General features: G+C 44.0%; 1 protein-coding gene across 1 annotated transcript; it reads left to right on the top strand.

Annotated features, from left to right (window-relative positions):
* The first annotated feature begins 251 nt into the window (after positions 1 to 251).
* ntn5 (netrin 5) lies at positions 252 to 16,434 on the top strand. Its single transcript, XM_061235757.1, has 8 exons — positions 252 to 355; positions 7,316 to 7,652; positions 8,430 to 9,970; positions 11,639 to 11,827; positions 12,388 to 12,537; positions 14,101 to 14,154; positions 14,514 to 14,594; positions 14,915 to 16,434. Exons 3-8 carry the CDS (start codon positions 8,440 to 8,442, stop codon positions 15,619 to 15,621), a joined length of 2,712 nt encoding a protein of 903 aa, XP_061091741.1. The 5' UTR covers positions 252 to 355; positions 7,316 to 7,652; positions 8,430 to 8,439; the 3' UTR covers positions 15,622 to 16,434.
* Positions 16,435 to 16,756: the final 322 nt, after the last annotated feature.

The following is a 16,756-nucleotide window of genomic DNA, read 5'->3' as shown; positions in this document are numbered from 1 at the left end:
CAAAGCCATTACTGTCGTCACAACGAGGGTATTTCTTTATGCAGTGCGCTTTCCGCGGAAAATGATCAACTACCTAGTTCAACCCATGGTACAGCTCAAAGTACTGTACTCATCGGTCTTCAAATTGCCCGCCAGTAGGCTACATAACGAAATTCAAACAGCGGGATTTCCACTAAGGTCTCGGTGCAGATGTGAGCCTCCTGACGTCAGAACTGGACGCCCCCTGCCGCGGCGGCAGAGCCGAGAAGGATCAGTTCTCCAGTGCGTACAGTGCGACTTGATGACCGTCCACTTGTTACTCCCCAAGAACGCACGAGACGTGGACAAATGGTGATCACGCATTGAGACGCACATGGTTAGTGCAAAACTAAATTATCTCTTTGTTTTTCTCTTTCGCTCTAGCTTCTCATGTCTGTGTTCATGGTACGCAAGAAAAAAATGGAGAGATAGCGTTTTAAATTTAGAATCTAAGGACCAGGCATTGACAAGTTGATTAGTTAGACCCGGTGATGGTGCCAAAGTTCGCGCTACAAGCGTTATGTATTTACTCCGGAGTTAAGTACTGGGTAGACGAATACACACCGTGGGTGCAAAATAGATTTTGATACTTTGAACTCAAAACAGCTCAAACTCAGAACTTGATTTATCGTATTCATGTTTCAATTTGTGCGGAACATTCATCTCTACCTTTCTGACATTGCAGTTAAAATAACTTGACCACACTGAAATATATTCTTATCTGTAGTATAAAATATTATTTATGTAGTTTAAGGTGTTTTGCTGTTTGTTTTGTTTCAGCTTGATTCCAAAACAGCTCAGGCCTTAATGAAGGAACTTGTTCCAAAATTGGGCGTCCTCATTAACAGAATACCGTTGTAAATCTCAATGTACATTTAACGCACTACATAAAATTATATATATATATATATATATATATATATATATATATATATATATATATATATATATATATATACAGTTCAGTATGCCATTAAAGTATAGTTTGGCAAACCAACTGTCCACACTGTTAATTCATGAGACAAGGTTTAAAAAAAAAAAAAAAAGTTTTACTGAATTCTGTATTCGCTTACTACGAAAATGTGTACTTTTTCCTACTTTTGCTATGGTGCGTATAACAATCTGGTTGGTCTATATCTTTGTCATTTCTGATCAAGTGTATTCAGTAGGCTGCGGTGCTTATTTCGTTCAAACAACAACACGGACAGAGTACACTATCTAATAGCATACAACATTATTACAACATTATACAATTATATTTTTCTCGGGGTTTGCCATTTAGTCCAGCAGCTTATTTAAAATGGTAAGAATTCCTATAGATAAATTGTTTCTTTGTTTAAAGGTAACCTAATATATATTGAAAAAAAAACAAAAAAACACTGACTTTAACGAAATTTGCCAATAAGCCTAATTTGGACCATTTACAATCCACAGTACATTTAACATTTTTTGAAAAAGCTTGTAAAATATACCCTATTTCTCTAAGCATATAATTGTCATTTTTGATTATAACAGTCCTTTTGTTTTTTTAAAGAAACCTTTTGCAGGTTGCGTGGTTAGAGTTGAATATGAAATATGCACTGGGTGTTAATTTTCTTTTATACTGAACTATTACAAAATTTTTAATTTAGGTTGTTAGTCTGTGGACTGTTCTATAATGCACATAAAACATACTTTGGGGAATCCGTGGTTTCTTTTGAACGACTAGTTGGGTCATATCAATTATGTGGGTTCTTATATGCCATATGTGCTATTATCTTGCTTATGTAATTGATTTTTCCCTCGTCTTGTGTTTCACCGATATTGTTTTTAATTAATATAGTCATAGAGAACTTATTGGATGCGCAAATGCATTGACTGGTTTCTGGAAGTGTTTTCCCCTCATAGATTAAAACATTTTCCGTGTAACTAAAGGAATGGCCTACGTATATGGAGTGAATATAATTACGTTTGTAGTTTACTCTTGGCAACACATTACTATATGTGAGGCAAATAAGTATTTCATTAACCAAAACACTGCTTCTAAAGCACTATAAATTATCTGTTAATTTGCCGATTTAACAAAGCCAAAGGTTAATTACAAGTACAAGCTCTACTTCCTCACTACCCCCAGGAGCATTGTAATTGCAGTGTCAAGTAATTCAATTAAATTTGCACAGTGTGTGTGTTTAACTTTAGGGCTATTGATTCTTAAATTAGGCCATTTCTGTTCTAAAACCATAGGTTTTATTTAAGGATTAGACTACGGAATATGGGTAAGGCACTAATTTATATTTATAATTAAATCCGTTCACAAACATTACTTTTCAAATCAGTCTGGTGTATAGTAGGCTACTGATCATACCTTTCAAGTTTGTTATCGGCCTATTGCTGGGTTGTGGTGAATGCGTTAAATCAACCTTGGCCACCACTTCCATAGGCTGCAGTGGCAGATTTATAAAAGTGTAGTTTATCAAACATTGGAGACCAATGTTGCTGCACACAGTAATATCTTCCACATACCGTTTTTAATCCCAAATTAATAATCGTTGCATATCGCCTGTTCATGTAATGCAATGTAATCATAAGAGTACAGGCAGTTTAAATAACATTTACAAAATATACATGGGCTTTAACTTTCAGTACTTTCAGAGTTTCAGTAATTTTTCTCTGACTATAACCTCCTGTTTTTACACGTGTCTACTACTTGAAACTATATTTTGTTCATTAAGTGTTACTTAATTCAGACGTTTTTCATAATTGCATTTTATTTTCCAAAGGAAAGTCATACAATGTTATATAATTTCATAATTGATTTCCAATAAAGGAAGTATATGTTGGCTGTCAATGTAGTTTATAGAATTGTGCAGAGGCCTAAGTTACCGCTCTCGGGTGGTGTCGCATAGTAACTTTCTGTTCATTACTAAAATCTCCATCTCACAATCCACCACAAACACATGTCCAATTGACGGTTATTTTAAATTTTTTGTGCATGTTCTGTGAAATATATGCTAAACTGCCCATTTAAGTATTATGTAGGGTATATATTTGCGTATGGATATACGGCGCGCGCGCGCGTGTGTGTTGTGTGTATACAATATATTTGATAAAACGCTTCTTACTCAATGTGGAGGCTAGGACAGACTTTCATGATGTTTTTGGTTATGTGTCCTTAGTTTGATAGATACACATTGTATTACTTTGCGTGATGCAAAAAATGAATCATGAAGGGATGATAAAGATATTGTTTTGGTAGAAAATATATTTGTCCGTAAATATAATCACATGACACATAATTGTATTTTTTATTTATTTGAATTTATTTATTTTAATAACCTTTAGACAATATCATAAGGTGCTAAAATAACGCGTAGGCGTATTTAGCTAATTTGTTTATTATTCAGCCAATTTCAGGCTTATAGAACAGCGAATTAATTTGTTTGAAACCAGTTTGATTTACGAATATAACTGGAGTTGCTTGTTTTTTTAAACGCGTTTATTTAATGTTTGCATTTGTCTGCATGGGAAACATAGCCGACTGTCAATGTGCACGAGAGGTTGTAGCAAGGTTCACTTCGGTTACTGACATGTGCTTTGGCATTTGCTAAAATAAATGCATACATCTAAAACAAAAATCCATCACTCGTACTTTTGATCTGTTAAGGTAGGCCTTTTGCATTTTGTAACTACCCGGAATCACTATTTATTTCTCATGTCCCGACTGCAAGATTCCCATGACGTGGCGCGGCTGTTGGAGAGGTGTGAACCTAAAAGACAGGGCCCTTTGCTAAAGATACGACCAGTGATAATCCATTTTCTAAGGCCTGTCAGTGTACCTCCCTGACGACCCACTAAAATTAGATTATTACACCTAGGGTCCAGGAAACTTCAACGTGTGATGCACTTATTGAAGTAGAAATATTTCGTTTATTGAGGAAAGATGTTAAAATAGAACTTTAAAATGTACAGTGTCTTTCCTGACGATAACGCTTTAAAGTATTGGACATATTTATTTCCAATGCGGTCCAGGATGTTGAGACAGTTCCACACTTAACGGGAATGTTAATGTTGGCGTACGCTTTTATGTAATCAAGATTGACATTTACAATATCCTCAATATTTTTTAAATAAGCCATCGGTGTGTATCGACAAATCTGTGGACCTAGTAATTACGCAACAGTGTATTCCGTGTGCGCAATTCATTTTTAATAATTAGGACGGCCAGTATGAATAATAATATAGTAAACAGATTTTTAAAGAACATCTCATAGTAGTTACATTGTCGGTAAGCATGTTGTTCATTTGCTTGAGGTCCCGGCCATCTATCACATCCATGCTCGGCCTGTTGCAAAAGTAAAGCTGTGTGTTGCCATGACGAGGAATGTTAAAATGTGTAAGACAAGCCAAATCCTGCTCATCTGCTCTTTAAGATTGGCCAAACACTGGGATTTAGACCACTGGGTGGAACGGAGCAAGCTGGCAGGTACCGAACCCGCTGCTAATGTAGCATCCACTCCTCCTCAAAGCAGGATGCCCACCTGGAGCTTCTAGCTCATGACCATTTTAAATATTTTAAAATGACTTTTCTCCCAATTCGCACTATCATATTTTTTGGCCAATCCCACTGCACTCAAGGCAGGTGGCCCTTCCGACGGAGAACTGAAACATTATCCATGTATCTCACTAAGGAGGTCATTTATTTAATCATATTGTGGAACAATTAATACATAGAGGCTATGCGCTCAGTATTGCCATTTCATACACTCAGACTTGCGCTCAGTCACTGACCACTTAATAGGTATTTATTAGTTATTTTTTGGACTTATTTTTTGGACTTATCTTCTGCTGCTGTAGCCCATCCACCATCCAAGGTTTGACATGTTGTGTATTCAGAGATGCTGTTCTGCATACCACTGTTGTGACGCGTAGTTATTTGAGTTACTGTCTCCTTCCTTTCAGCTCAAACCAGTCTGGCCATTCTCCTCTGACCTTTCTCATTAACCAGGCTTTTTCATCCACGGAAACGCCGATCACTGGATGATTTTTTATTTATTTTCCTCTTGCACCATTTTCTGTAAACTCTAGAGACTGTTGTCTGTGAGATCCACAGTTTCTGACATAGTCAAATCACCCTGTCTGGCAGCAAAACAATATGGTCAAAGTGACAAGATGACATTTCACCCCCATTCTGATGTTTAGTCTGTATGTTTTTACTCATTGAGTTGCTGCCATATGATTGGCTGATTTAGATATTTGCATTAATGAGTCTACCTAATGAAGTGGTCACTGAGTGTATTTTGGCAATGTTTTCTGTTTTGCATCTTTGTCCGCTCTAAACGCGAATCCTATTTTACCTGAAGGAGTATATGGTGATAACGGTGGTGATAATAATGGTGGGAGCCGTATCATTGTGTGCAGGTTTCATATTTTCCATTATTTCACATTATGTAAAAAAATTTTATCAACTGTATCCAGCTTATTGAGACAAACTGGTAATGTTTAATTGTTTCTTTGACTTAGTGCCTACCATCGGCTGTGTGTATGTGTATGTTTTTATATTGTGGAACAATAACATTTTATATTTTTACCTTTTCTATATTCTTTTCCTCTCTGTGTTTGACATACTGCTGTACTAGACTAGTTGTTATACATTGGTGGGGAAGGGTACTAGGGCAAAAACTAAATATTGGCACTCAAACACTGCAGTCAATGCAGTCAGTATCCTTTTATAAAGCTTGTTGTTTTCTGCAGCAATTCAGGCTAGAGGCTGGTTCGTACATCAAGAAGTAATGACAACTGGGGCCAAAATGATGCAATTGTGGTCTCGGTTGTGAACAAAATGGCAGTCTGCAAAGGCTCTGCTGCAATCAACCTGGTCTGAGAAAAATAACATGGACCCAGCGTAGAATGTGCACATACACAAAAATGAACTATTAAAGGTTTAACACGTTTCCTTGGGAAACAAGTGTGCATCCTCTGAACACCACATTTATATATTTTTAGTGGTTTAGTTTTAGTAATGTAGGTTTGCCATGATGTTTCCTCCTCAGAAACAAATCGAATGTAATTTAGTAGGGGGCAACCATTTCCCCCTCCTGCACACAATCGCATATATGCACGCACACATACATACAATGCCCATTTATAGAAACCAGATCAAAGATTTGGATAAAACCTTGAAACCATATCCGCCAAGTGCATTCAAGATCCGGAAATGACAAACTCGGTGGCAAATGAGCTTGTATTTTGCCCGCGGGAAGGTTATGACACTAATCTCTATGAAAAGCATCAATCCATCAGGAGACTGTAATAGGCTATGTTTAATTAGTCCTGTAATATGCAATTGGAGTAGTGGGAACTGAGACAAGTGCAAATCATGGGCAGAGAATTTCTAATCCCTCCTGGGGGCTGTCAGCCCTGAATATCACTACCCCCTGCGTTCGTCTGAAAGGGGACCTGTAAACCGACCCCCTTTGAAATTCTATATTCAATTAATCAGTCAATCAATTAATGAGCATCGTTTTTTAGCGAGGTGAATCGGGTTCCCCTGGGGCATGTCACGACGTGTCTGAATTGACGGGGAACTGCACCAGACTGCGGGAATGCGGGCTGTCGGGATAGGGCCCGTCCTGCCCTTCATCACTTCAGCCGTGATTCGTGGTGTTTCCACTAGTGACACCAAAACAAGTCTGCCTGGCCAGGCTGTAGCCTCCATGGTGGGGGGGGGGGTTATGGAGATAGCCCCCAACCCCCAGCCCCAAAGGCCCTGAGGAGAGCCTCATGTTTCAGGCGCTGGTCTAATTGAGCACAGTGACTATCCCTGCAACCCTTCCAACACCCTCCTCTCCAACAGGGTTGGTTTATACATCCCTGCTGACTGTGCTGTCAGTGTCAAACGCTCGTTAGGACACCATCAATCTTCGGCAGTTAGGAACATTCCCAGAAAGAAGGGGGCAGGTGACAGATAGAACGAGAGAAGAAAGAGAGGGGGAGAGTGAGTGAAGTATACAGAGTGAGATAGGAAGGGAGGGAGAGGGAGCAAGTGAGAGAGATACATGAAGCGAGTATGCTGGAGCGGGTGTTAAGAGTTTTACCGTGCACATGTCTATAACTTGTTTGTTTTGAGGAGCATTATATGATTTCTGCTTGCTTTATTGCAGTCTGCTCTCAATACCCCCCAAGTTGTAGGTGCTGTTGGTCATTTTATTATTGGTTGTAGTAAATTCATTATTTTTAAAGAGATACTCCACTAAAATATTAAAAATGAATAATAATGCACAAGCCTAATTTTAATGGGGAATTCCATACATTGCTACAGGTACTAGACAGTTGGATCACTGGAAGGATACGTGGAAAAGTTATGGAAACCTAGCAAAAAAGAAGAGCCGTCAGATCTGATTTATGTAATCACAGAAAAGGTTATGCGGATTATCAGCAGATGGATCGATTAACAAGGATTATTCTAGGAAGAGAAGTGGACCGCCTAGGATTCAACATTAAAAGGAAAGATATTTGGGAACTTTTCCGGGCTCCGGCTCCATAACTGGTCATCTGCAGTGATGATTTTGGCAGTGGAACCAAAGAGGAAATACGCAAGATCTTTCCCGAAAAATCAAGTGTCACAAAAAATCCCTCCAATAGTGCCTATGTTCGAGGTAAGCAAACATGCTACGTCTTTCATGGAGTATCACTTTAAAAGTGATCTCCTGCGTGTAATACATGTACGCCCGCCCTTGTTTATAAAATATTAAAATGAAAAAAAAAAAACTGGACACATTTCACTTTTTTGCATTACTAACTGAATAAAGGTTATACATTTTGCCTTTTGTCTCCATAAATCTCTCCCTCCTTCTGCCTCTGACTTTAATCTTTCATTCCTTCCCCTCCCCCAAGTTTTCTCTGTCTCTCACACACTCTCTCTTTCTCTGACTCGTTCCAGTGTACTACATACGGCTGTGGAATAATATGAGGAGGGAACCATAAATTTGATGGATGTGGCCCAGCTTGTGTTAGGGCCAGCTGTTATGCATGGTTTTTGTCATCCTTTGTTACCCCTCTGCATTTGTGCACTTACCTACAGATGCTTGCTATTTATGAGCCTGTAACGTAAAGATGAATATGTTTTTAAGCAGCCTGAGGAAGGACGGTTGTGGTAAAAAGTTTGGTGGGTGGAGCTGAGTTGTGGGTGGCTTAGTGTTTGTTATATTACAGTTGTAAAGAGGAAATATAAAAATTGTGGATCTTATTGTGTAAGCTCCTAAGTTTCCGTTATAGTTATAGGCTGGTAAAGAAAAACTACACTCTTACACTTGTACATGGGCTTTAAACTGCCATTAAGTAGCTCCTTATAATTTTCATCACTTTGCAATTTGTCATTTGGAGTAGGGAATGGCCTTCACATCCTCTGAAAAGGTTCCTTTTTCTCCATACAGGTTCGGTGACATGATGTCCTTGCCCCGCTCCCTTCCCCCTGTCCCTGTACTCTCCCTCTTATACCTCATCCTTTCTTTGCTCCTTTCTTCTTCCCTTTCTCACTCCCCTCTGCGCTGGACTTCTTCTCAGGACCCCTGTTATCACTTGGACGGGCGTCCCAGGCACTGCCTGTCAGAATTCATCAATGCTGCGTATGGTGTTCCAGTTCATGCCGGTGATTCCTGGGGTGGGATTGAGAAAAATGCCAGCGCTCTCACAGACCTCCACAATCCCCACAACCTGACCTGCTGGGTCGGGGAGGGGACTGGGGGAGACTGGACCTTAACGGTGCCCCTGGGCCGCCGTTTTGAGGTCACCTACATCAGCCTGCAGTTCTGCCAGCAGGGGGAGCTGCCAGACTCTCTCTCTATCTCCATCCTCAAGTCCATGGATCACGGGCGCAGCTGGCGCCCCCTGCAGTTCTACTCTGCAGACTGCCCGGTAAAGTTTGGGCATCCCTCCCGCACCTCAGCCCCGTCTCGCCACCAGGAAACCGAACCACTCTGCTCAGATCCCCGGCCTCTGCAGAGGCACAGAGGGGGGCTGGTGCTCGCTTTCTCCACTCTGGATGGCCGCCCCTCCTCCGCTGACTTTGACTACAGCCCCGTGCTTCAGGATTGGGTGACTGCCACGGACATCAAAGTGGTGTTTCACCGGCACCAAAGCAAACAGCTGCAGGAAGAGTTGGGCAGGGGCGAGGGCACCGCTTTGAGATGGAGGGCTGGGTCTACGGGTGAAGGAAGTATCCACACAGACAGGGCAGGAGACCAACGGACTTGGGGGAGACCGACGACAGGCTTGGTAGAACCAGGCTATGGCAGGAAAGGAGTTGAGATAAGGACAAGGGGGAAATCATTTAGGGAAAAGGACGCGCATGTAAAAAAGACAGGAGAAAACAGGAGAGGGGAAGGGGTGCATAGAAGGGAAAGCATGCACAGAACCTGGAAGAGGAGTAACAAACAAAGGACAGGTCAAGCAGAAGATGGGAACAATGTCACCAGGAAGGAGGAGTCGTCCCAGGAGAGGGGTGTAGCCTCCTCTGGAAAGCGGAGGGGTGAAGGCAAGCACCGTGGCAGGAAGAGAGGATACCAAAGGAGGACGTGTGTGGGCGGAGTCTGTGACTGGAGTGTTGGGGGAGGTGTGAGGAGCTCCAGAGACCGCGAATTGAGGAAAAGGAGGAACAACAGCCTGAGTGTGGTGGCTCAGTCGAGACAGAGAAGTAGGAGCCTTCAGCAACCCCCGAGACCTCCGTCCTCCCTCTCCTCCTTCTCCTCTCTCTCCGCTCCGTTCTCCAGCCCTCCCCTCTCGCTCTCAGACCTGCAGGTGGGTGGGCGGTGTAAGTGTAACGGGCATGCCTCCCGGTGCCGGCGCGATGCCCAGGGGCGAGCTGTATGCCAGTGTGAGCACCACACCGCCGGCCCTGACTGTGACGTGTGCCAGCCCTTCTACTGCGACCGACCCTGGCAGCGCGCCACACCCACCCAGCCGCACCCCTGCATCCGTGAGACCAACCTGGCCTGGTTTTTTCTCTTTGTGTCCCTTGCATGTCTACATACAGTGCAGTCCATAAGTATTTGGACAATGTATATTTTGTTATTTTTCATCTGTGCTCTGCACATTGGATTTGAAATGAAACTATGGGTATGGTTAAATATATAGGTTAAAGTTCACAATGTCGCCTTTGAGGATTTTTGCATCCATATTGAGTGATCCATGTCGGAATTACAGGGGACCAAATGTAATTGGACAGTTTGTTTCTGAGTAGTTCCTGATTTGTCAGGTGTGTTCAATCGCTTCCTTAGTGAAGATATAAGAAAGCTCTCAAAATCTAGTCTTGATTCTAGGCCTCTGATCGACTTTGTTATTGGCTTTTGTCGACACGAGGACCAGAGTTGTTCCAATGACAGTCAAGGAAGCCATTATGAGGCTTAGAAATAAGAAGAAAAAAAACAGTCAGACATACATATAGGCCAAAATAAACTGATTATAATATCATTAAGAAAAAAGAGAGCACTGGTGAGCTTAGTAATTGCAAAGGAGCTGGTAGGCCAAGGAATACCTCTACAGTTGATGACTGAAGAATTCTCGCCATAATAAATAAAAACCCGCACCTGACTGACAGATCTGAAGGAGGCAGGCGTGGATGTGTCAGTCACTACAGAAGTCCTCACAAACAGATCAACATGTACAGAGGCTACAATGCAAAATGTAAGCCATCAGCTAGCTGCAAAAACAGGATGGACAGGATACAGATTGCTAAGTAGTACCTAAACAAGCCTGCAGAGTTCTGGATAAAGGTCTTGTGGACAGATGAGGCCAAGATTGACTTGTATCAGAATGATGGCAAGAGCAAAGTGTGGAGGCTAAAAGGAACTGCCTTGGGGGTGTTATAGTTTGGGCATGTATGGCTGCCACAGGTGCTGGGCCACTGGCCTTCATTGATAATATAACTGCTGACAGCAGCAGCAGAATTCGTTCTGAAGTGTGCAGAAGCATCTTATCTTCCAAATTCATTGGGCGGTGATTCATCCCACAGCAAGGCAATGATCTCAAACATAAACTTGCTTCCATCTTAACGATGTTCCAAGCAGTTTGTTTCGGTTAGGCTATTGTTTGGCATATGTCTCTGACTGTTTTTTCTTCTTAGTTTTCAGCCCCTAATGGCTTCCTTCACTGTCACTGGCACAACTCTGGTCTTCATGTTGACAAATGCCAATGACAGTCTCCAAAGAAAAGCCTAGAATCAAGTCTAGATACTTTCCAGACTTGATTCTTATACCTGCACTATGTAAGCAATTGAATACGCCTAACTGATCAGAAATAGCTGAGAAGCCAACTGTCCAAATACTTTTGGTCCCATAAAATAGGAGGGAGAGTCTTTATCCTCATATTCATTGTTTAATTTCAAATTCAATGAACTGGAGTACAGAGCCAAAACAACAAATAATATGACACTGATCAAATACTTATGGACTGCACTGTATATATCAGAAGGTATAGGCTAGCATGTAAAATGAATGTTAATGTTGCATCCTGATCCCTGATCCTGACAGATATAGATAGACATATAGTGTTTATGTAGATGTATTAAGTTTAGCAAATGGCTAGAATAAAAAAAAAAAAAGTATGCTGCTTTTTTATCTCGCTCTACCCTTTGCTCCCCTTGCAGCCTGTGAGTGTAGTGGCCACTCTTCGAAGTGCAGGTTCAGTATGGAGGTGTTTCAGCAATCGGGGCGACGCAGTGGAGGGGTGTGTCTGAAGTGTAGGCACCACACCGCCGGGCGTCACTGTCAGTACTGTCAAAATGGCTACACCCGGGATCACAGCAAGCCGATGACCCACCGCAAGGCCTGCCGACGTCAGTGTGTGTCTGTGTGAATGTGTGTGTCTGCCTGCGTTTGTATATTTGATGTCTTCGTATTCTTCTTCTTTTTTTTGTATTCTGTCTACCTGCCAGGCACTGCACATAAGTGGTGCTATTATAAATATATAGATACAGACAGGGGTGTAGCATGAAATTCTGGGCCCTGTGCAAATATAGCCTTTGTGGGCCCCCTTAAAATTGTAAACCAAAGCAAACTTATTGTACACCATTCCCCCCACTATGACACCCCTGGATACACAGTGGCACTATTGTCTGCAGTGGAAGTGACCTCAGACTTGTTATGGTATGTTCTGAGGTATTGAGCAATGTTTATTTCTGGTCTGTATCTTCCCTGAGGGTAAGACTGCTATGACCTAGAGAGGTAAACATTTGTACCGATTTCACTGAGGTTAGTGTAGGAGTGCCAGAGCTTTATTAAGCGACTGTCTGTGGTATAAACAGAAGTGCTTACTTCTTCCTCTCTGTCTTCCATGCCCCCCCCCCTTTCCCCCTACCCATCTTTTTCTCACTTCTTCAAACCCTTCATCTCTCAGCCTGTCAGTGTCACCCCATGGGGGCTGTGGGAAGGTGGTGTAACCAGACGTCAGGGCAGTGTCTGTGTCGGGACGGGGTGACGGGGGTGAGGTGCAACCGCTGTGCCCCTGGGTATCAGCAGGGGCGGTCCCCAATCAGGCCCTGCCTCCGTAAGTCTGAGAAGGCTGTGCTTTTTCCCCCGCTGTTAAAAGGGCCACCATCCTAATTACTAGCATGTCAGTCTGTGAAACGTGTAGTTCACTGTTAACAGTACATCAAATACATTATTTTCATGTTTTGAAAACACTGCTTATTAATTCCATGTCAAATATATAAATTCCTAGAGGGCTTGTGGTCCTGCTTTAATCTATGCAGTGATTTAGTGACTTATGCCGGTCTTGAGAGTCTTAGCGGCAAACCTGCTCTACTGCAGCCCTCTGGGACCAGCGGTGGGTGTCCCAGATCTAAAATCAGGCCTGGCAGATTTCAGCATTTATTCCTGCCGTCCCGACCTGCCTCCCCAGCTGTAAGCGTTAATCCATGTGTGTCCCTCGCTTTAATCACGGCGAGCTGGAAACGAGTCGGGCGGCGACACTCCTTAAGCTCCAATCGGGTGACACGACGTGGCGGTGCACCTGTTGGTGTAATCAACCCATCCGTCAGTGCGGCAGACACATAATTCTTCAAGCGAAAAGACTCACTGAAAGAAAACCTTGTTTGTTTTCATACTCATCTCTCTACCTATTAATAGACTTAGTAAAGGCGGGCTGGATCTTCAAACAAAACTTGAAACGAAATCCTCTAGTCCTGTGCGTAGCTCCAAACATTTATATCATTAAAAATTTTGAAAGACAGTTATTTTTCAAACATCAGCTCATCAGAGTCATTAATATCCTACCTTAAATTATTTATCAGTTATTTTTTGTGCACAATTGCTGTCCTGTAGCGCCTGAGTGCACGCCCATGTGGGTACAGTAAGAATGTGAGTAGTGTACAGAGGGGATCCTCACTCCCGTGTGCCCCCCCCCCCCCTCCCAATCGGAGCTGTGCTCTCACAGTCAGCTGTGCGGGAGGATTGGGTGTCACTGTCCCAGTTGTGTCAGAGCGGGAGAAGAGGCGCTGGGCCCTGGAAATGCCTGGGTAATATATGGGTGGCCTCCGACTCCAGGCCTTTCATGGCCAGGGTCAGTGTGCGCGGCGGTGGATCTCAGGGGCCGGGTAACGTTAGACAGACGTCCTGGCAGCGGCGTGTTCGCTGGTGGATCCGCTGGGCGTAACGTTAGACAGACGTCCCCGCCGCACCGCGCCCCGCCAGCGCGCCGTTGGGTGGCCGACCTGTCCCTGAGGACCACACACATGCACAAACAGGCCCAGACAGACACACCGGGCCTGTACACAGGCATGCCTCGTGGACACATAGCGCACATAGTCGCATTCTCTCTCATTCGACACACGCATACCCTGACACCCGGGGCCAAAGCTCCAGCTCTGTGGGCAGCAGAGAGCTTCCGCTGGGAGCAGGACGGGATCAACTGTCACATCCCCACTGCGGCTTTGAGTAGATAGTAATTGGCCCCGTATGAAGTGGGTTAAACCATGAGTATGGAGTACGGATTCTCTCTTTATTTAATGTGCACTTATTTCCTCTTTCTTATTGAGTATGTGTGCATGTGTTTGCTATCATATACACAGGGTTGTGTGTTTTTGTGTTTGTGTGTTTGTTTTCCACATAGGAATCCAGGAGGTAGTCCCTACAACCCCTGTTTACCAGCCACAGTACAGCATAGGTGAGTGGCTTTTTGATTTAAACTTTATTGTCCACTTGGTCTATATTAGTTTTAACTGGAAAAAAAAATAAAAAAAATAAAAAAATCTGGAAGATGTAGGGAAAAACACTATAGACATATGATTGTGTGTGTACTGCGTCGCATCCATCTCTTTCAAAATCCCAATGCTCTCTGTCTGTGGTCTAGTCCACTCTGATTTGGATATGTCGCCCCCTTGTGGGAACTGTCAGTAGCATGAGGGCAGCCACAGGACACTGTGACAACAGCGACAGACCATATTGTAATTAGAGTGTTCGGCATGTGCAGCTGTCCATTTTAATCTTATTATACTACTCTCTCTTTTCATCTGCCTCTCTAAGCTGAGGAGTGCAGTTCCTACTGCCAGCCGTCCCAGGTTAAAGTGAAAATGAACCTGGAAACGTACTGTTTGAAGGACTACGGTGAGTGACAGTCTCACACCAGGAGTGTTGTTGGACACAGAAGTCCAGAACAAGGATTTAAAATATCTGCATTTACCATCTATGAATCCTCCATATTCTCTCTCACTCTCATTGCCAGCTAAGTATTTGGTAAAGATGTATTGCGTACGTGGTGTATATTATGTGCAGAACACTGGAAAGATTGTACAGTAAATCATATACTGTTTAAGACTATTAGGATGGATCTCCATTGACATGGTTGTGCTGTGCTTTGTGAAAGAGGTTGACATGTATGGCCCTATGGGGGCAGTAAAGCATCGCGGTGCCGTCTCGTCTGTCAGTGCTGAAGGTGCAGGTGAGGGGAATGGAGCGTTCGGGGCCCTGGTGGCAGTTCTCGGTGTGGGTCCAGACCGTGTTCCGCGTCGGGGAGTCCCGGGTGCGGCGGGGGCAGCAGGCCCTGTGGGTGCCTGACCGGGACCTTGGCTGCGGCTGCCCCGCCCTGCAGGTGGGGCGCACCTTCCTGCTGATTGGAGGAGAGGACGGGCAGAGCTGGGGCCCAGAGGACAGCAGGCTGGTGGCGGACCGCTCCTCGCTGGCTCTGCCGTGGAGGGAGCACTGGAGCCCCAAGCTGAGGGGGTTCCGGGGGCAGGACAGGAGGGGCCGGTGCCCCGCTGACCCCCAGAGAAACTCCACTCGCTCCCCCTCCCACTGGTACCCCCACCAGGAGTTCACCCCTCCACACCTAGAGCCCCCACCCCCACGTCCACAGCCACTGCCACCCACAGAGACTGGGCAGCCACTTCACACGCACACCCTGCAGAAACCGCATCCCACAGAGGAGGCCGGAAGCCCTCTACACCGACACACGCATCACACACACCCTCCAGTGCAGGAGGAGGAGAACCTGCAGCCCCCCAGTGACGGTCTGCCTTCCCCGGGCCCGCCTCTCAGACCTCCCACACAGCCGCCCCGCTACAGACCCGCACACGGAGGGAAGCATTCCCCCGCCGCACCCACCCCCACACAGCCGCCCCAGCCCCCACACTGACAGCGCAGCGTAGGGGGTCTCAATGTCACGGCAGTGTGGCTGAGTGACCTCACCCCCCATTGTGACTCTATGTGAGGCAGGGGTGACTGATGACTCGTGTGGGCGTGCCCCCTGCCCCAGGGAGACAGGTGAAGCAGCGCTGCACGTCTTAAAATGCTCCGGGGGTTATTTCTGACTTGTCACCCCCAGCCATCGGAACAAAGCGCAGTTGTAACAGACGTGTCCCGTGGCAGGTGAGCAGCGAGAAGAAAGGGTGACCTTTAGGACTGTGCATCTATTCCTGACCTCGCAGCACCAGAATAAGGACAGTCAAGGACATAGTACTCATTCCCTGCCTTCACTAATGCTGCTTATACCCTGAACTAGAGGCCTGGGGCCACAGGATGTTAGTGGGATCCTGTTCAGGAGAAATAGAATGGCTTTGTTCACAGATATCATAGCAAACGAAATCTCACTGGATAGTTTATCAGCCTTATTCTGTCTTAATTACAGACACTTGGGACAACATCAAAAGGGGGTTGGATATCCGGGTCTGGTTCAGAGATTTTCAGCTTCATATTCCACATACTAAAACCTTTTTAGGAAGGAGGGAGCCTTTGAAAATGTGCTACTGATCCCCCTGTGATCGCAGTATTGGGATGGAAGGATACACGCAGGAGTGATCCTGCCACAGCTCTTCCGCCATTTTAGAATTTATCAAAATGTGATGAGGTCAGCAAGCAAGAACTTCATCTCTATTACTATAAAATCTATATTTTGTTATTTAATTTCATATAAGTATTTATCATTGTATCAAAAATATGTAGTTGAGCGATTAATACTGTATAAGTTAAAATGGAACTAACGCCAATTTGATATACCTAATTATTATGAAGTCACAAGTGTACTTTTTTTAAATCGCAAATATAATGACCCCATTGAATACTAGAATCTGGTTTTCTAGTACTCGTGGAATATGGTAATCCCTAATCGCATTGAGTGCTTAGATAATGAAGATGCTCATACTTGGAGAGCACTGATAGTTCATGAACACTGTCAGCTTTTGTGTGGTAGTGTCTCTGAATGGTTAAAGAAATAAAGCACAGATACTTGCAGGTTAAACTCAAAGATTACTGAGACATTTGAAGTAGATGGC

The sequence above is a fragment of the Conger conger genome, chromosome 3 (assembly GCF_963514075.1).
Source record: "Conger conger chromosome 3, fConCon1.1, whole genome shotgun sequence".
Classification (NCBI taxonomy): Eukaryota; Metazoa; Chordata; class Actinopteri; order Anguilliformes; family Congridae; genus Conger; species Conger conger.
The sequence above is the reverse complement of the archived record's forward strand: the minus strand, read 5'-3'. Positions and strand labels throughout refer to the sequence as shown.